The sequence below is a fragment of the Cherax quadricarinatus genome, chromosome 28, assembly GCF_038502225.1.
Source record: "Cherax quadricarinatus isolate ZL_2023a chromosome 28, ASM3850222v1, whole genome shotgun sequence".
Taxonomy (NCBI): Eukaryota; Metazoa; Arthropoda; class Malacostraca; order Decapoda; family Parastacidae; genus Cherax; species Cherax quadricarinatus.
Window position 1 is genome coordinate 32,059,886 of NC_091319.1, and position 21,926 is coordinate 32,081,811.

The 21,926-nt window shown below is 43.6% G+C and overlaps 1 protein-coding gene across 1 annotated transcript in view; it reads right to left on the bottom strand.

The window, feature by feature from the left end:
- LOC128693162 (carboxylic ester hydrolase-like) overlaps positions 1-18,926 on the bottom strand; it is a 141,001-nt gene extending 122,075 nt beyond the window's left edge. Inside the window, exons 1-2 of the mRNA XM_070089546.1 lie at positions 18,803-18,926; positions 18,291-18,411 (exon numbers count right to left, since the gene is read on the bottom strand). Of these exons, the coding sequence (XP_069945647.1) occupies positions 18,291-18,411; positions 18,803-18,926 (245 nt within the window). The remainder of the gene's footprint in view (positions 1-18,290; positions 18,412-18,802) is intronic.
- Between the last annotated feature and the right edge of the window lie 3,000 nt (positions 18,927-21,926).

Here is a 21,926-nt window from a genome sequence, read left to right on the forward strand (position 1 = left end):
TATTGCTGATCCTCTAGTGACAGGTTCAGTGCCTTCTTGAAAGTTGATCTCAGGTGTGTGTCATATTCATCGAGTGTTGGATTGTCAAAAGAGGGTGCACACCTCAGGAAGTAAGTGAGTCTTGGCATAGTAAGACACCTTGTGAGGAGATACAGAGCATCATGGGCATCAAGATCGCTTATTCTCTCCTCCATTCTCATCAGGTCATTCAATTTGTCCCTGAGGACAGTGTCGGTAGCCTGGTGACCCAGCGGTGCTCCCAAGAGGGTACTGTCGGATGGAGTGGTAGTAGAGACTTCCGGGAGGATTCTTCGCACAGCATTGATTATTTCTTAGTTCGCTGTGATGATTTCACACTTGGAGGGATTGAGGATGAGTCCCAAGTCTTCTCCCTGTGTTTTCACCAGTTTTAGGTCCCCCCACCAGGGACTCTTCAGAACCTGCCAGAGTGCCATCATCCAGGTACCAGATATTGAGCTCACTGCGTAGGCTGGAAGTTAGTTCTCTTTCTGCCAAGCAGAAGAGAAGTGGAGTGAGTGGGTCACCCTGCTGAACACACTCTGATGACTGAATTTCATGTTCTCCAAACAAAAGAATTGAGGGTTTGCTGTAGCCGGCTGAAATGAAGGGAAAAAGGCTGGGGAACCGATCCTGAACAGCTGGCAAGACAGCATCTCTCTTCACCATATTAAAGGCATTTCTAAAATCAAGTTTGACTATGGCCTTGTCTTCTGGTAGGTCCCTGATGTAGGCCCTTGCGGCATGAGCTGCGGCTTCACTGCCTTGAGAGACCCCAAAGCCCAGTTGGTGTGGCTGGAGTAAAGTGGCAGCTTCTAGGCGAATGTTTCTTACTGCTGCTTTGGCAACGAGACTGCGAAGAGTGTTTCCATCCACAATAGGTCTGATTCCCCCATCCCTCTTCTTCAAAGCACATAGTGAGGCTCCATAAAAGAAACGTTTAATTTCTTCTGGGATTCGCCCAGCCAGGCAATTGTTGAAGAAAGTTGTTAATTCGGTGAGAAGAATTGATGCAGATTCACCGAGTACTGGATTTACCATCTCTTTGAAGTGCTGAGGTCGAATTCCAGTGTAAACTCCTGCAGATCCTGCTGGAAATGACACAATCGCCTTATAGACTTCCGATTCTGGCAAAATTAATTGTTCAGTGATGGGGTCTTCCTCAGGGTTGTCGTTGATGGCTATGGTGTCCCTGGTTGGATGCTTGTCTCTTAGTGCTTGGGCCATGGTCTCATCTTTGGGGGCTACAGTGTCGTCACTTGTAATTATTCTTATTGCTCCCACTGTGTTACCTTCGATTTTTTTGCTAACCTGTGCGCAAATTTTCTCGTTTTCAGTGGGACTTTTCTTGGGTCTACCTCTTTGATTCCTGCGATGATGGGGCAGAGGGACACAATTATCCGTTCTTGGGTAGTTGCGCACTGCCTTGATAACCAATGTGGTTAGCAGTTTGCCTCGTCTTTCAGGAACTGCAAGACAGACATTGCCGAACAAGAGTAGGTTGCGCCATGCTGGGATGGTGCCTCGGGCTTCTAAGTTGGTGGAACCTCCATTCACCCGCTAAAGAAGGTCTGTGAATTTCCCTGCGGCATATGGGCGAGCCACTTTAGGGATGTGGGATAGTGTACTGCTAGCAGTGGATTTAAATGCCAACAGAAGGTTATCGCAAGTGACGAGGTTGCCATTGGAATTGTCATCTGCCTGTGGAGGCTGTGGGCTGCTCTATGCTGGGGGCATATGTGATCCCGCACACCCATTGTGTGCACGAATGTGGCCTTCCCTGTTGCGTGCTCGAAACTCTCCACACACCTGACATGTGCCTCTTCTTTCATTGTTGGGTGCATTGTTTCCCTGGCTCTGTGGCTGGCTGCCTTCATCATCTGCCATACCTCAAACTGTGTGGTAAGCCCAGGCTGAAGGGAAAATGGCGCATTGCACATACCGCATGTGGTTCATGGTGGTTGTGGAAACTTATTTGGTCACTAAAGTTCCACAGGACAGATCCAGCATGGCCATCATGGAACGGCTGAGCTGGGTGGCCCTTATACTCCACCCAAAACAAAGCATTCTCTCGAGTTGGCGTGGATTGTTGGTAAGCTTATTTAATTTATAGATTTACCCTTCAGGGAAGGAGAAGGTAGTTTTACTGTTAGTATATTAATATTAGGTTTACTAAGGCAACTGTAGATAATAATAATGTAGACCTAAGACTTTAACATAGGTAGTAATAGGCCAATAATGTAGGCAAACACTAGGATAAGTTAGCTAGGAAGAACTGGCAGCCCTAGTTTGAACGAAGAGATGAGGGCCTGGAAGAGAGACCAGGTCGTTCTTCTTAAGACAGACACCAACTGGACAAAACGTGCCATGATCAGCAGACGGCGCCCCTCACGTGTCTTCACATTCGAGACCTGGGGAAATCTGGTAGAGGCACCTCGATGTACCAATGTACTGTAGATGACCTCCGTCAGGCCCATTCAGTAAGACAAGACCTCCACTTTATCTCGTAGATTTCTGGCCAGCGTCTCGGAGATTGTGAGTGAGTTGATCTGTGGGCCTGTGTTGCAGCTGGCAGTGCATGCCCAGTAAGTACCAGTGTCTCTCGTAAGTCTGGAAGCTAGTGTCCGTGTCTGCATAGTTATACTAGGGGATACACACCCTCTTGGATATAGGAATTTCTGAGGTGCAGGTAGGTCACTAATAACGATTGAATATTGCAGGAATTAAGGCTCCCGGTTGCACGTGGTTTCTGAGGGGAAGTCCAAAGGGGATAAGGCTAAGCTTAGGGAAGTGGAAGATCAGGATATATGCTGCAACACCAAGTAAGTTAGTCCTTTATACGTGCATGCAGGCGAGTTTCTTGCAACATCAGTCATTTGTGAAAATCTGTCCTATAAGCCAATTGTGAGGCTGAGGTACCCACCTCAGAGCTCGGTGTCAACAGAGTTTGCCAGGGTAGGCGACTCACTTGGAGGCAGTCCACACAAATTTTCACAAAAAGTGGTCCTTCGAAACTGTGATGTAGAATAGCTAGGTTAAGCTATCATAACTAGGCCACAGTCAGGAACCAGTTTAACCGAGTTAGGTTAAGTTAGCACACCTAGGCCCAGAGTTACACAGAGCTAGGCCAAGCTGACTATACACAGAAGTTGTTATTTGCAGTAATTTACAGGCAGGCCAGGTCGGCTAGAGAAGCTTGTGAATTTAATTATTTACAGTGATTACAAGTAATCCAGAGTAGGAGACTTGTGTGTTGATTACTTACAGTGGATTTGCAATTTAGCCATAGTTAGGCTAGACTTGTGCAATATTTACAACAGTTATAGTAGCTAGGACAGATTTAACCTAGTTATTATTTATAGGGAGTTATAAAGCCAGGTTTAAGCTATAGCACACTAGCTAGGTTAGGATTTACCTTATCCAACCATCCATGCTAGACTGAGTAAGCTAGGTCAAGCTGTTTACACACATTATTTATTTACTGTTTCACAAGTTGATTTGTTGAATTTATTTGTGTTAACCAAGTGATTTTAATTTGTATACTGCATTTTTTATTGTGTGATTTTCATTGTCTTTGATTCATGTTAATGTGGGATTTGTGAATTGTACCTGAGACTAGGTTAAGTCCTGTAATTATTTGCTGGCATTGTACAGGAAAGTACTAGGTTAAGCTTTCACATTGATACACATTTTGATTGGGATTTGAGAGCTAACAGTGTACATTTTTTATTCATAGTAGAGTCAATATAACAAAGGGAATTGTTAAGTTTGTTGAGAAGCCTTGAAACTCGTTCATTCTTACCTAACACCGTGACGTGCTGTGGGGTGGACTGGGTAAAGTACAATTAGTGTCACACTCCTCATTAAACTTCGACAATGGCAGATGGGAGTTCAGGAGAGTCTGGTTCAGTGTTAACAAAATTAAAACGATCAGTGGCGGCATACAAAGGGCATCTGAACAGAACGCGTAACAGGTGCAAGGCAGTAACGTAGACTGCGATGATTTGCAAGACTGCTTGAAGAGTTTGGGGGAAAAATGGGAAGCCTATGAACAAGCATTCTCAGCATATGAGCTACAGGCTATTGAGGATAATGAATCCCAGGGTAGTCTTCAGCAGGCTCTGGACGAATTCACTAAGGATGATGTAGATTGTCATCAGGAGATAAATATGTACAAAGATAAGTTAAGTACATTAAAGGCTAGTATTCCAAGGGTGGTGTCAAACACCGCAGGTATCCCAAACAGCCACACACCTGTCAATATGTTGCCCAGATTGCCCCAGTTGAATTTACCAACGTTCGACGGAACCTTAACAGAGTACCTTGTTTTCTGGGATCAGTTTAAAGCCCAGATAGATGACAGGAACGATTTGTCAGATGCCGTCAAATTGCAGTATTTGCGGTCACAGCTCAAGGGTAAAGCCTTAGACTTGGTCCAGCACTACCAGATTACTGACACTAATTACCAATATGCCAAAGACCAATTAGAAGACATGTTTGGCAACACTGAAGAGATAAAACTGGCCATACTTTATAGGTTGTTGGATCTAGAGGCTTGGCGACATGACCGTCAAAGCCTAGAGAAGTTCCGTATTGAAATTATGAGCTTGACAAATAGTTTCAGAGATTTGCATGATGAGGATGATTCAGAATGGGTCCTTAGCCAGGTGATTCAGAGGAAACTGGCTAGCACTACAGTGCATGAGTTGCACTTAAAATATCGGACGAATAGGTTCACGATAAAGCAAATTATTGAAGGGTTATGGGATCTCATATCTCACCTGAGCATAGGTCAGGGGGAGAAATTACCTACCAAGGAGAAGTCGGTCAACTTCCCCAGACATTCGAGAGATAGACCTAAACCACCTCCTACTAGGGTCGGCACGTATTATGCCCAGGGCGAGTCCTCCACCCACAGGGCCAAGGGAGAAGCCACTAAAGTGGCCAGTATGAGACGTTGCGTGTTTTGTGAAGAAGAACACGCTAGTTCAGGGTGTCCGAGCTTCACCACCTATAACAAAAGGGTTCAGCGACTAAGGGAGTTGAGACTTTCTTTCAAGTGTTGTGGAGAACATTTTGCCAGGGACTGTAGCGCCCAACTCAATGAGTGTCAGGGCTGCCGGAAGTGTAGGCACCACAGTGCACTGTGTCCTAATGACACCAGATCAGCACAAGCTAATGAGAGCAAACCGCAAGAAAGGGCAGAGAGCAAGGACGAGTCGGAAGCAGTGATGAGTGTGGTGAGTGTGGCACCGGGAATTTGTTCTGGGGAGCAGTTTCAAGGTTCGGTGGCCTTGCCCACCATAATGGCGGTGGTTACGAATTACCTGGAGTTTACCTGGAGAGAGTTCCGGGGGTCAACGCCCCCGCGGCCCGGTCTGTGACCAGGCCTCCTGGTGGATCAGAGCCTGATCACCCAGGCTGTTGCTGCTGGCTGCACGCAAACCAACGTACGAGCCACAGCCCGGCTGATCAGGAACTGACTTTAGGTGCTTGTCCAGTGCCAGCTTGAAGACTGCCAGGGGTCTGTTGGTAATCCCCCTTATGTGTGCTGGGAGGCAGTTGAACAGTCTCGGGCCCCTGACACTTATTGTATGGTCTCTTAACGTGCTAGTGACACCCCTGCTTTTCATTGGGGGGATGGTGCATCGTCTGCCAAGTCTTTTGCTTTCGTAGTGAGTGATTTTCGTGTGCAAGTTCGGTACTAGTCCCTCTAGGATTTTCCAGGTGTATGTAATCATGTATCTCTCCCTCCTGCGTTCCAGGGAATACAGGTTTAGGAACCTCAAGCGCTCCCAATAATTGAGGTGTTTTATCTCCGTTATGCGCGCCGTGAAAGTTCTCTGTACATTTTCTAGGTCGGCAATTTCACCTGCCTTGAAAGGTGCTGTTAGTGTGCAGCAATATTCCAGCCTAGATAGAACAAGTGACCTGAAGAGTGTCATCATGGGCTTGGCCTCCCTAGTTTTGAAGGTTCTCATTATCCATCCTGTCATCTTTCTAGCAGATGCGATTGATACAATGTTATGGTCCTTGAAGGTGAGATCCTCCGACATGATCACTCCCAGGTCTTTGACGATGGTGTTTCGCTCTATTTTGTAGCCAGAATTTGTTTTGTACTCTGATGAAGAATTAATTTCCTCATGTTTACCATATCTGAGTAATTGAAATTTCTCATCGTTGAACTTCATATTGTTTTCTGCAGCCCACTGAAAGATTTGGTTGATGTCCGCCTGGAGCTTTGCAGTGTCTGCAATGAAAGACACTGTCATGCAGATTCGGGTGTCATCTGCAAAGGAAGACACGGTGCTGTGGCTGACATCCTTGTCTATGTCGGATATGAGGATGAGGAACAAGATGGGAGCGAGTACTGTGCCTTGTGGAACAGAGCTTTTCACCGTAGCTGCCTCGGACTTTACTCTGTTGACGACTACTCTCTGTGTTCTGTTAGTGAGGAAATTATAGATCCATCGACCGACTTTTCCTGTTATTCCTTTAGCACGCATTTTGTGCGCTATTACGCCATGGTCACACTTGTCGAAGGCTTTTGCAAAGTCTGTATATATTACATCTGCATTTTTTTTTGTCTCCTAGTGCATTTAGGACCTTGTCGTAGTGATCCAATAGTTGAGACAGACAGGAGCGACCTGTTCTAAACCCATGTTGCCCTGGGTTGTGTAACTGATGGGTTTCTAGATGGGTGGTGATCTTGCTTCTTAGGACCCTTTCAAAGATTTTTATGATATGGGATGTTAGTGCTATTGGTCTGTAGTTCTTTGCTGTTGCTTTACTGCCCCCTTTGTGGAGTGGGGCTATGTCTGTTGTTTTTAGTAACTGTGGGACGACCCCCGTGTCCATGCTCCCTCTCCATAGGATGGAAAAGGCTCGTGATAGGGGCTTCTTGCAGTTCTTGATGAACACAGAGTTCCATGAGTCTGGCCCTGGGGCAGAGTGCATGGGCATGTCATTTATCGCCTGTTCGGCGTCAGGATAACATCGGATAGGCTTGTGTTAATCAAATTTTGTGGCTCTCTCATAAAAAATTCATTTTGATCTTCGACTCTCAGTCTGGTTAGCGGCTTGCTAAAAACTGAGTCATATTGGGACTTGAGTAGCTCACTCATTTCCTTGCTGTCATCTGTGTAGGACCCATCTTGTTTAAATAGGGGCCCAATACTGGACGTTGTTCTCGATTTTGATTTGGCATAGGAGAAGAAATACTTTGGGTTTCTTTCGATTTCATTTATGGCTTTTAGTTCTTCCCGCGATTCCTGACTCCTAAAGGATTCATTTAGCTTAAGTTCGATGCTTGCTATTTCTCTGACCAGTGTCTCCCTATGCATTTCAGATATATTGACCTCTTTTAGCCGCTCTGTTATTCTTTTCCGTCGCCTGTAAAGGGAGCGCCTGTCTCTTTCTATTTTACATCTACTCCTCCTTTTTCTTAGAGGAATAAGCCTTGTGCATACATCGAATGCCACCGAGTTAATCTGTTCTAGGCATAAGTTGGGGTCTGTGTTGCTTAGTATATCTTCCCAGCTTATATCGGTTAGGACTTGGTTTACTTGGTCCCACTTTATGTTTTTGTTATTGAAGTTGAATTTGGTGAATGCTCCCTCGTGACTAATCTCATTATGTCGGTCTGGGGCTCCGCGCATACATGACTGAACCTCAATTATGTTGTGATCTGAGTATATTGTTTTTGATATGGTGACATTTCTTATCAGATCATCATTGTTAGTGAAGATGAGGTCTAGTGTATTCTCCAGTCTAGTAGGCTCTATTATTTGCTGGTTTAAATTGAATTTTGTGCAGAGATTTAAAAGCTCGCGTGAGTGTGAGTTTTCATCAGAGCTGCCTCCTGGTGTTATTACTGCAACAATATTATTTGCTATATTCCTCCATTTTAGGTGTCTTAAGTTGAAATCCCCCAGGAGCAAGATGTTGGGTGCAGGAGCTGGAAGATTTTTCAGACAGTGGTCAATTTTTAACAGCTGTTCCTGGAATTGCTGGGATGTTGCATCCGGAGGCTTGTAGACTACCACAATGACTAGGTTTTGGTTCTCGACCTTTACTGCTAAAACTTCCACTACATCATTTGAGGCATTTAGCAGTTCTGTGCAAACAAGTGACTCTGCAATGTACAGGCCAACCCCCCCCCCCCTTTTGCCTGTTCACTCTGTCACATCTGTATAGGTTGTAACCTGGGATCCATATTTCGTTGTCCAAGTGATCCTTTATGTGGGTCTCAGTGAAAGCCGCGAACATTGCCTTTGCCTCTGCAAGCAGTCCACGGATGACAGGTATTTTGTTGTTTGTTGCTGGCTTTAGACCCTGTATATTTGCCAAGAAGAATGTTATCGGACTGGTGGTATTGTTGGTACTGGGGGGGGGGATTTTTTTTCCGGCATTAGTATCTGTATCTGTTGGGTTGGAGTGGAGGCCATCGACTGTGGTTCCACTCCAGGAATGACTGGATTTGGTGTACGATTTCTGCCATTTCCTGCCAGTTTTTTTTCCTTCCTGGCACTAAAAAACCTCTCCCTCTTGAGTGGCTGTGGCTACCCAGGTTTTCCCATGGCCTGGATGTTTTGTATCTTTTTGTCCCCTTTAGATGGTATGCCTGGCAATTTAAGTTATAGCACAGTCTTTCCTGTACTGAAGAGGTACACAGTTCAGGGTGAAAAAGCTTACAGGAAGGGAGTTTGCATTTTCCTGTTGTCATATGGGCATGGCATTTTCTAGGGTGGTCATAGTTGCACGTCCCATCTGTTTTTCCAGATTTCCCATGCCAGCAGATACCGAGTGCATAGTATGTGCACAGGCTTGGTTTCCGTTTGCCTTGGGTTTCTGTGACTGTATTCCCTGTTGGTGCATGTTTCCCTGTCTTACTTCTATCCTCCCTAGCACCAACAATGGAGCTCCCACCAGTTGTTTTTGGTAATATATCCTCACTATTGCTAGTGGAGTCCTCTTGTTTGCTATTTCCTGTGGTATTTCTAGTCTGCGGTAGTTCTAGTCTGAAACAACCCGTTTGTTCTTCGACAGTGGGGCACAGAGATCCTTTATAACAGAGAGTCTAGCAATTAGGTTGAAGCTGAAGACAGGTGGTAATGTTGACATGAAGGTGGAAGGGTTTGGTGGGGAAGTCCCACGCAGGTCTTATCCAGTAGTCAATGTGACGGTCAGGTTAGCCGGGCATCGACGGGAAATTTCAGCCTTGATAGTGAAGAAGCTGCCCAATATCATTACCACTAAGGGACTGGCCGCAGCAGTCAAACATTTGAGGGAGTTAGGTGTGAAGCTAGCGGAACCAGACATTGCTACAGACAACGTTAGTAATGTGGGAATCTTGGTAGGAGGAGATTACATAGACGAGTTCGTGTCTACGAGAAGGGTTATCAAGGAGGGTGTTGGCCTGTACAGGACTCCAGCGGGGTACATCGTAGGAGGCAGGGTACCAGCTCATTTCCCTGTGACCCCGGGAAAGGAGGGCTCCAGTATTACAGCGACTGAGGCTGTACTGGTGATGCGGATTGGGGTGCACGAAGGTCAGTCAGAGACGCAAGTTGGCATATCCGACAGTGAGCCAGTCCATAAACTATGGGACCTGGATGTAGTAGGGATTAAGGGTGATCAGCCGCCCCCCGAACACGAAGAGACGTATCGAGATTACTTGAACCATGTGCAGTTCAGGGACGGACAGTACTGGGTGCAACTCCCATGGAAACCGGGACACCCAACGCTGCCCACTAATTTCAAGAAGGCACCTGGGTCAGTTGAATTCATTGGTGAACAGCCTGACCAAGAAGGGTCTGGTGGGGAAATATGATGATATTATTAAGGAACAGCTGGCCCTTGGGTTCATTGAGAAAGTGCCCAATGCCAGCCCTGGGGAAAACACCCATTATCTTCCACACATGGCAGTCACCAAGGAGTCAGTAACCACTCCCATCAGAGTAGTCTTCAACTGCAGCTCACAGGCGAGTCCCCGAGAGCCATCGTTGAATGACTGTCTGCTCACATGGCCCTCCCTGACGCAGAAATTAGCAGATGTGTTGTTGAGATTCAGGACAGAACAGTACGCCTATGCGGGAGACATTAGTAAAGCCTTCCTATGTATTGGGTTGCAGCCACAAGACAGGGACTACACAAGGTTCTTGTGGTTGACTGACAGGGAGGTGCCTGAGCGAGGATATGATACCTACAGATTCAAGGCAGTGTTGTTTGGTGCCACTAGTTCACCATTCCTATTACAGGCCACCATAGACTACCACCTTGTGAGCTGTAACAGCCAGCTTAAAGAATTACTGAAGACCCTATTTTATGTGGACAACATGCAAGGTACCATCTCAGATGAAAGGCTGTTGATGGACATTTACCGAGAGTCTAATCAGGAGATGCTCTCGGCTAACATGCCATTGAGAGAATGGGTGACAAACAATCCAACGTTGCGGTGCACGGTGGAACGTGACTATGCTGGCTACTCAGTTCCTGAGGTAACATCGGTGTTGGGACTGGAGTGGGAAATCAAGGAAGACAGACTTAGGCTAAAGAGGAAACCTGATGGGAAAGGGAAGCTGACCAGGAGGTCTTTGCTGAGCAAAGTGCAGACTGCTTTCGATCCTTTGGGTTTGTTGACACCCATCACCATTCGAGGGAGGATGCTAGTGCAACAGACCTGGGAGCTGAACCTAGGTTGGGACGACCCACTGCCAGAAACAGTCTGCCAGGAGTGGGATCTGGTTAGCAAAGATCTAGCAGAATTGCATGAGTTCACATTCCCCAGGTCCATCGGGTGCACCAGGCAGGACTATGACTTGCATGTCTTCTGTGATGCCTCCTCCAGGGCCTATGGGGCAGTAGCGTATTTGGTGGCCGGGGACCAGGTCAGTCTGGCCACCAGTCATGCGCGGGTGACACCCCTGAAGGATTGCTCGATCCCAAAGCTGGAGCTCATGGCGATGTTGCTGGGAGCAAGACTGGGTAAGTACGTGGAGGAGGTGTTGAGTAATCTGAGGGTGACACACACCTATGTATGGACAGACTCGGAGGTGGCCTTACAGTGGGTCCAGAACGACAGGTCTAAGCTCCCCTATGTCAGGAATCGGGTAAAGGAGATACGGGAACTACAGTCAACATCAACAATTCTGTACGTGCCTACAGATCAAAACCCAGCCGACCTGATAAGCTGGGGGGTGACACACAAAAAGCTGAGTAAAAGTGAGATTTGGTTCAAAGGCCCAGACTGGTTGCCGGCAAGGGATTGCTGGCCGGAGCAGAAATTCGGGGAGACAACCAGCAGCATAGTACACTTTGCAGGGGAACCCGACACTGAATTATTTGACCCCAGGCGCTACTCCTCTTGGAGGAAACTTATAGGAGTCACGGAAATGGTATTTCGATTTGTGAGGAAGCTGCATGACAAGGTAAGCCAAGGTCGACAGTTGTCTCTCGTGGGTCCCAGAGAATATTGGATAAGGCAGTACCAAAGGGAGAGGTTTCCAGGAGTGCTGGAAGTACTGGCGACCAGGCAGCAGGTTATGGCGTCAGGACGTGTGTCCAACGACGACTCAGGGAACAGTAAATTGGTTCACTCTTTGGGATTGTTCCTAGATCATGCGGGGCTAATAAGATGAAGGGGACGAATACAAAACTCTGAGCTCAGCTATGGGGCCAAACATCCCGTGCTACTGGGAAAGGAGGGATGGGCGTCTAAGCTATTGATACAAGATGCCCATCAGAGGACCTTACATGGGGTGTTTGGAGATACCCTCACCTGCCTACGTCAGAATTACTGGGTACTGAAGGGTCGAGCTGCCGTCAAAAGGGTGCTAAAGAGTTGCACAGTCTGCCGGCGGTACGATGGGAGGACCCTACCATACCCAGGTCCACCACCGCTGCCTCAGGAGCGGGTACATAGTGACAGGCCCTTTGAGACTGTGGGAATAGACTATACTGGGGCTATCACATTGAAGAACCCAGGAGACGATAGGGTGGGCCCTCAGAAAGTATATGTCTGCCTGTTTACTTGTGCCACTACTCGAGCTGTGCATTTGGAGTTGGCAGAAGATATGTCAACAGAGACTTTCGTGAAGTTGTTCAGGAGGTTTACAGCCAGATTCTCGTGCCCGCAATTGATTATCTCAGACAATGGCACAAGCTTTAGGGCGGCCGATAAAGTTTTCAGGAATCTTAGGGACAACGGAGAAGTACGAGAACACCTGAAGAGAACAGAGTGCGAGTGGAGGTTCATAGCTTCCAGGGCGCCTTGGCAAGGGGGATTCTATGAATGCATGGTGGGCACAGTCAAAGGGTGCATTCAGAAGGTCTTGCATGGCAGGAGAGTGAGCTTTGATGAACTGAGGACAATGTCAGCTGAGATAGAGGCAAGAGTCAATAACAGGCCTCTGACCTACGTGCAAAATGGGATTGACGAGCAGGAAGCTCTCACCCCCAATCACATGCTCTTTGGAAGGAGGATTGAGCCCTTCCCCGCAATTTTGAGTCAGTCTTCCAAGGAGCTGGATTATTATGGGCCAGATGGTCCCCCCATCAATGAAGAACTGCACAGGAGTCACAATAGACTGGTGAACATCCTGGACAAATGGAACCAGGTGTGGCGCAAGGATTACTTGACAACCCTGTGGGAACATTTCTATGGTGCCGACCCCGAGGCAAGTAAGATGATGCTAAGTGAAGGGGACCTGGTGCTAGTAGAATCCGAGGCGCCCAGGGCATACTGGTCTATTGGCCTGGTAGCGTCGACCCACCCAGACAAGGCTGGGCGGTTGAGAATGGTGAAGGTGAGAATGAATGGTGTCGAGACTATAAGACCCATCAACAGGCTTTTACCTCTCGAGGTCCACATGGTGGGACTGGGACATGAGAAATTAGACCAGAGGCTGACCGAGCTGAGCGGCCGGACGACCTGTCGAACGGCACTCAAGTCCAGGGCCCACTGGGAGGGTCTGCGGGAGGCAGACTTTATCTAGACTTAGCGCCTACCTTCTCTGGCGGGAGGATGTGGAAACTTATTTGGTCCCTAAAGTTCCACAGGACAGATCCAGCATGGCCGTCATGGAACGGCTGAGCTGGGTGGCCCTTATACCCCACCCAAAACAAAGCATTCCCTCGAGTTGGCGTGGATTGTTGGTAAGCTTATTTAATTTGTAGATTTACCCTTCAGAGAAGGAGTAGGTAGTTTTACTGTTAGTATATTAATATTAGGTTTACTAAGGCAACTGTAGATAATAATAATGTAGACCTAAGACCTTAACATAGGTAGTAATAGGCCGATAATGTAGGCAAACACTAGGATAAGTTAGCTAGGGAGAACTCTAGTTTGAACGAAGAGACGAGGGTCTGGAAGAGAGACCAGCTCATTCTTCTTAAGACAGACACCAACTGGACAAGACGTGCCGTGATCAGCAGACGGCGCCCCCCAGGTGTCTTCACATTCGAGACCTAGGGAAATCTGGTAGAGGCACCTCGATGTACCATAGATGACCTCCGTCAGGCCCATACAGTAAGACAAGACCTCCACTTTATCTCGTAGATTTCTGGCCAGTGTCTGGGGAGATTGTGAGTGAGTTGATCTGTGGGCCTGTGTTGCAGCTGGCAGTGCATGCCCAGTAAGTACCAGTGTCTCTTGTAAGTCTGGAAGCTAGTGTCTGTGTCTGCATAGTTATACTAGGGAATACACACCCTCTTGGATATAGGAATTTCTGAGGTGCAGGCAGGTCACTAATAACGACTGAATATTGCAGGAATTAAGGCTCCCGGTTGCATGTGGTTTCTGAGGGGAAGTCCAAAGGGGCTAAGGCTAAGCTTAGGGAAGTGGAAGATCAGGATATATGCTGCAACACCAAGTAAGTTAGTCCTTTATACGTGCATGCAGGCGAGTTTCTTGCAACATCAGTCATTTGTGAAAATCTGTCCTATAAGCCACTTGTGAGGCTGAGGTACCCACCTCAGAGCTCGGTGTCAACAGAGTTTGCCAGGGTAGGCGACTCACTTGGAGGCAGTCCACACAAATTTTCACAGTGGTGGTGGGGGGAGGAGAGGGGTCTCCCGCCCTTGTGGTGGGCGGTGGAAGAAAGGGAGGAGTGGAAGATGTGTGATGAGACGGAGTAGGGCACTCACTCCTTCCCAGGACAAGTCACTATACACCACAGTGCTCTGTGCACATGTTACTATACACCACTATGCTCTGTGCACAGCCCCCACTATCAACGACACACCGCTGTACACTACACATGCTATGCGCATACTATGCACATACTACACACTATAGACTATATACAGTATACACATGGTGAACAAACACTCCATTGTTGTAACACGAGCACACGGTGTATGCGCGCCTGTTTGGGGAAGGGAGGGACAGTTTTACCCCTCAACCTCCGCCTCCTCCTCCTCCTCCTACTCCATTAGACCTCCCCTCACCGACCTCTCCTACCCATAGGTGACCGTTATGTTCCCTCACTGATTTCACATACACAGCACTTTCCTTGATTCTGAAGGAAGAGACGAAATGCAGAGTCTTCTGGCCCTTTCCAACACGAGCAGCAGATATTCACACACCAGCCTGTTGTGCCAAAATCACAGAGCAGGATGCCCACAGCCTCTCTCTGGCAGAGGTGCCATATATATATATATATATATATATATATATATATATATATATATATATATATATATATATATATATATATATATATATATATATATATATATATATATATATATATATATATATATATATATATATATATATATATATATATATATATATGTCGTGCCGAATAGGCAGAACTTGCGATCTTGGCTTAAATAGCAACGTTCATCTTGCCATATAGGATGAGCAAAAATTTGTGTCTGCAATAATTTCGCCAAAATCATTCTGAACCTAACGAAAAAAATATATTTCACTGTGTTTGTTTGGTATTAAATTATTGTAAACAAATCTAAAATATATGTAGCTGGGTTAGGCTAAAATAAATTGCTCTTGTTAAAATAAGGTTAGGTAAGTTTTCTAAGATTCTTTTGGTGCAAAATTAAATTTTTTTACATTAACATTAATGAAAAAAATATATCTTTAAACGTGTAAGAGAAATTTTTTGAAAGGACTTAATTTTAAATGAGTTCTTGCTAATTGACCAGTTTTACATATTCGGCACGACATATATATATACATATATATATATATATATATATATATATATATATATATTAATATATATATTATATATATTATATATATATTATATATATACATATATATATTATATATATTATATATATATATATAATATACAATATATAATAGATGAGGAAATATCCAAAATTTATGAAATAGGTAATGATTTAAAATACCCAAGAAATGTAATTGATAAATCTTTTAAAGTTGCTAGAAATACTTTTTACAATCCAAAAAGGGACAACCAGCATTATTCAACTAAAAATATGTTGGTTCTCCCTTACCATGAAAACTTGGTTGATATGCCTTCTCTTCTTAAGACTTTTAATATTAAAGTTGTATTCAAAAATCTTGATACAGTAAAAAAAGCTTTTGATAAAGAATTCCCCCCAAAATGCTGATGGATGTGTCTATAAGATTCCTTGTAAAATTTGCGATAAAGTTTATTACGGTCAAACTGGTAAAAATCTCGAACTAAGATTAAAACAACATAAATATAGCATTAGAACTGGACAATATTCCAATGCTCTATTTATTCATGTAAGAGATTTTAACCATCCAATTGATTTTCAAAAAGTTGAGAAAGTAGTATCAAGCAAGTCCATGGTCGACAGGAATATAATTGAATCTTGTTTCATAAAAAGCAGTTTTGACAATAATATGAATATTTCCTTTGGTTTATATAAATTAGATCCATTTATAATTAATAGAATTTGGGAAGAATTTAATAATACACTGGACAAATAATAATTTTTAAAAATTTTCTTGGGTAGAATAGTTTGTTGGTGGTTGTGCAAAGGACCTGTCCAGTTGGGCCGGCGTGCGTCAGGTGTTTAACCGTTGTGGGATCTGATAGTGAGGTGTTGGCCAGACCCCCTTATATACCTTCCTTGGATGCTTTACTTTCATAGTTCCTTGATAATGTGAGTAGTCACGAAAGCGCTTGGAATTTCTCTATTCTTTCAGAGTGGTTGTTTTGCATATATATATATATATATATATATATATATATATATATATATATATATATATATATATATATATATATATATATATATATATATATATATATATATATATATATATATATATATATATATATAATTAATGTCACTCTAAAGAATCAGAGTTGACTTAAGCATACTGGAGCCTTACCTCCATAACTGGAAATTTATGGAATCAATACTTGTCAAGGCAATTCGTAGCCATCTTGAAAGGCATACATTGATTAATGAATCTCAACACGGTTTTACAAAGGGGCGTTCCTGTCTTACGAATTTACTAACTTTTTTCACTAAGGTATTTAAGGAGGTAGATCATGGTAATGAATATGATATTGTGTATATGGACTTCAGTAAGGCTTTCGATAGAGTTCCACAACAGAGGCTATTGAGGAAACTTAAGGCACAAGGAATAAGAGAAGAAATTATTTCCTGGATAGAGGCATGGCTGACAAATAGACAGCAGAGTTTGCATAAATGGGGAGAAACCAGAATGGAGGCACGTCACAAGCGGTGTTCCTCAGGGGTCAGTGTTAGGCCCGTTGTTGTTCACAATTTACATAAACGACATAGATGAGGGAATAAATAGCGACATAAGCAAATTTGCCGATGACACCAAAATAGGCCGTCCAATTCATTCTAATGAGGACACTAGAGCACTCCAGGATGATTTGAATACAGATGCTATGGTCGGAGAAGTGGCAGATGCAGTTTAATATAGACAAATGTAAAGTTCTAAATGTTGGACAGGAAAATAACCATGCCACATGTAAATTAAAGAATGTAGATCTTAATATTACTGATTGCGCAAAGGATTTAGGAGTTCTGGTTAGCAGTAGTTTGAAACCAAGACAGTGCATAAGCGTTCACAATAAAGCTAACAGAATAAACTATACCACGAACGGGGATAGAACCCGCGATCAGAGAGTCTCAAAACTCCAGACCGTCGCGTTAGCCACCGGACCAGCTAGCCACAAAAAGATTCATCCAACTAGGTATATTTCTACACCATAGGAAGGTTAGCATAGACACCACTGTGACCACAAATGCAAGTTTTTACAGACGAATCTCCAGATAGCGTGGCCGTGACGAACTCTAGCTCAAGTCCCCTCAAAACTGTCAACATGACTCACGAAATCGTAATGACACGATTGCAAACAAACCATACCACGGACGGGGATAAAACCCGCGATCAAAGAGTCTCGAAACTCCAGACCGTCGCGTTAGCCACGGTCTGGAGATTTGAGACTCCGGGATCGAGGTTCTATCCCCATCCGTGGTATGGTTTGTTTGCAGTTGTGTCATTACGATTTCGTGAGTCAAGCTAACAGAATCTTTTGCTTCATATCAAGAAGTATAAATAATAGAAGTCCTCAGGTTGTTCTTCAACTCTATATATCTTTGGTTAGGCCTCATTTAGATTATGCTGCACAGTTCTGGTCACCGTATTACAAAATGGATATAAATGCACTGGAAAACCTACAAAGGAGGATGACAAAGTTGATATCATGTATCAGAAATCTTCCCTATAAGGATAGACTGAGGGACCTGAATCTACACTCTCTAGAAATGCGTAGAATTAGGTGGGATATGACTAAGGTGTATAAATGGAAAACAGGAATTAATAAAGAGAATGCAAATAGCGTGCTGAAAATATCTAGCATAGAGAGGACTCGCAGCAATGGTTTTAAATTGGAAAAATTCAGATTCAGGAAGGATGTAGGGAAGCACTGGTTTGGTTGTGGATGAGTGGAGCTACTAGATCAGTTGTCGTTCTCCTTCCTTAGTGAATGGGACCTGACCTGACTACCATAAGGCTGGTGGGTGAATTGGACCTGCCTCGCAAGGGCCAGTAGGCCTGTTGCAGTGTTCTTTCTTTCTTATGTTCTTATATTCTTATAAAGCTGAGAAATGAAGACAAATAATCTGTTAACATTTATCTACTTGTCCTCGGTTTAAAACTTGAAGTCGTTGTTATCTACACTGCAAACAACTCAGTGTCAACCATAATACAGCATTAAGAAACAATGTACCACATTCGAGATAAATGGATGAACATAATTGCCTACCTGAAGGCATAAAATGGTCGACTGTTAGGGCTCTGCGTGAACTCCTGCCTGCCAGAGATGATTCCCAGATTTGTGGGCAAGTCTATCCTCTGGAAATCAGACACACGCTCGCTCGATCCACCTGCAAAAATAATGTTCTGTCAGTGATAGGTAACATCCAGAGAAAATTTTCTTTTCCAGAGTATTAGCAGGTATCAGGACCAGCTGTCATCAAAAATATTTTTTAAACGCACTTTCGTCAAAGCGTGACTCTTTAATATATTTACTGGAATGTAAAGAGACACCAATGCAATATTACAGACTCAAAACCATTTATCACATATTTCAGACTATTTAAAATTTTTATCAATGGTTTATAAAACTGGCAAGATGATCAATGAGTCACTGGCTTCTTCAGTCAAATACAGAAAATAACGAAAGAAGATGAGAAGGAGTTTGAAGTTATCAGTTCTCTCAGTCAGTAGTCGATGTATTCATTCCATCATCTTGATAAAATACTTGGTAGTGCCCACAAAGACGGTCCAAAAGTCTAGCGTAAGTGGTGTCTGAGACTCGATCCATAATGTCATTTGCTCGAGGTAGAAGGTAACCATCAGGTAGAGTTAGAACATTTATTTTACTGTAGTCAATATACATTTTTACCCACCAGGTTTAGGTATTATTATGCATGGCAAAACCCATGTTCCAATGAAAAGTTTAACTCATCTTGTAAAAACTTTTGTTTACCAGGACTCATTGTGCATAGAGTTTGCTTGAAAGGGACAGCACCTTGAGCATTAATATTGTTACCATAATGTACATTGCTGAGGAACGTCTCTGTAGGGGCACATAAACTCCAGGGTCAGAGATTTAATTTCAGTTGCCTCATCAGCTGACAAATTTTCTGAATATTTGTTTAGACTCTGATGTACAAAAGTGATCTAGAGGCGCCTCTGTTCTCTTTTTAAAACCTGGAAGTTCACTCTAATCTTCAGTTTGCTAAGGTAGGACTGAGGTCGTCGGAAGGGAATCACCATGATGCGCTTTGACCTAATTGTTGTGGTGTAAGTGTTTTGATCATCTCTTCTCAGGAGTCCGAAATAAGTAGTTCATATCATTTCTCTCTTCACAAATTCTAACGAATTTGTGAAGAGACAAATATGGCTTATAAAGAATGTTTAGAATTTGTGAAGAGACAAATATGGCTTATAAAGCATGTTTAGAATTTGTGAAGAGACAAATATGGCTTATAAAGCATGTCCAGGTACAAACCTGTGTGCCAATACTTTATCTCCAGCAGTGAATGATCTTTGTACAGCATTTTTATCATATTGCTTTTTAATAAATTCTTGCGGCTAATTCACCAGCAACCATAAGCTGTTGTTGCATCAAAGCAAGAGTTGTACTGACTTTATTGGCCTATTTACTTAACCAAACCATATAGAAGCTCAAAATAATTACTGCCAAGAATTTTTTGTTCACTCTCTCTAATAACGAAAAGTAATAAGAATAATCTTTCATTACAGTCTTTTTAATATCTGATAGAGAAAACTCGCATCATACATTTAAATAACCGGAGGAATGCTACAAGGCGCCTTAACACTGCATATAAGCAGTGTTAATTGCAGAGTGTAACAAAGCCTCCCTAATACCTTGGACGTGAAATCAGAATCTTGATCGGACTGAATCTCCCAAGGAAATCCAACTTGGGAGAAGAAACGTATCAGGATCTGATCAATGGAATGAAAATTAATCTGCCTTATATGAATGCCATCAGGATAACAGGTCGAGCAGTCCATTATTGTGAGTAAATATTGGTTACCAAGCTTCATTCTCGTAAATGAAGTAACACAGTCAATAACGAGTTGTAAGAAGGGTTCTACTGAAGCAGGAATTGAGAATTAGTTAATTTGCCAATTAATTAACACGTTTGACAATTCCTAACATACTGACTTTTTCATCTTGGACTATATGAAATTCTTCGCGAATATGCCCACAGTCTGTTTCACACTAAGATGTCCATCGAGAAGACTTTTATGAGAAAAGTCCATAGCTTGCGTACGAAAGGACTCAGTCAAAGTCAGATAAGATAAGATAAGATAAGATTTCGTTCGGATTTTTAACCCCGGAGGGTTAGCCACCCAGGATAACCCAAGAAAGTCAGTGCATCATCGAGGACTGTCTAACTTATTTCCATTGGGGTCCTTAATCTTGTCCCCCAGGATGCGACCCACACCAGTCGACTAACACCCAGGTACCTATTTGCTGCTAGGTGAACAGGACAACAGGTGTAAGGAAACGTGTCGAATGTTTCCACCCGCCGGGAATCGAACCCGGGCCCTCCGTGTGTGAAGCAGGAGCTTTAGCCACCAGGCCACCACCAGGCCACCAGTCCTCTCATTTGTAGAAGACCGAAGAGTAAACTTATCCAGTAAGATACTATTACTGTAGTAATAACGATAATCTGAAGCCTTAACTTGTTCCTCAGAGACTATCATCCCTATTTCTCTCCAGAGTGCGATCGATGAAATGCTCTTTAAAAATATCATCGTCACTGTGTGGTAACACTTGTATTCTAACCAGGCGTCCCATTACCTACGTTCATCGTAGCTGCTGGACAAAGTATTTAAAATGACTGAACTACATGTTGTCCTAAGTCGTCAGTGTTTACAACAGGAGAAAGTGGCAAGACCGCATTCTGTGTCCTTGACCTTGCATGAGTGTGGTCACCCGTGCAAGGGCAATAGAATTAGTTTTGTGCTTCCAGGACGTAATTCTCTTCAGTGGAATTATTTATCACCAAGAGTTACTTAGGAATACTAGATGCTCCAGTGACGTTATTACCTAAAGGAAGAACATATTTCATGGGAAACTTCCCTGAAATTCCTACTGTTATATATCCAATTTAGAATATATGTAGGTTTCGTGAAGAGGTATTCTAGCAATATGCCATTCACATGCTTCTCAGAGGACGTCCATTTTCATATATGTTTTCTATGACACAGGCACTGATGTATCCTGTATTAAAGTTAAACATACATCTATGTCATGAAAACAAACAATTTCCTAGAGAGTCCAGTCCATCCTTCCCTAGGGAGCAAAAGTGCATCACACCCGACTGCACTGTTTCCCCAGGCAGTTTACACCCTGGTAATCATCTGTGCTCAGAAATATTCTGAGGTGAAGAATTTAACTGTGGTTGTGAGGCTGTTTCCTTACATTAATTATTGTAGTGTTGTGGTTTTAGAAACCAGTCTTACTCATCAGAAGGATCCATAAAATAACTGTACCTTTACTGTGATCTCTGTGTTACCAAGGTTTCGCAGAAGATTACCGAAGGTGAGTATACTTTTGTGTACATCATGATGGATACCTTTAGTCAGACGTCAGACGGGTGAGTAACCACAGTTGTCATAGCCATTCTATCTTGTCCATTCCGTCTTTGTAATTTGAAGCAACGGTCTTATGTGTGACACCACTTTACTTACAATACAAACAATAAAATGTTTTTTTTCTCCTTTTCCATTTCCATATTTCAGTTCATAGACGGGTTTGGACTAGGTCGGACTGTTAGCTGGGTAAGAGGAAGATGGCTGGGATCGATTCTGTGGTAACGAATTCCGAAAGCTTTTCTTTTGAGAGGAAATAGTACTTAAT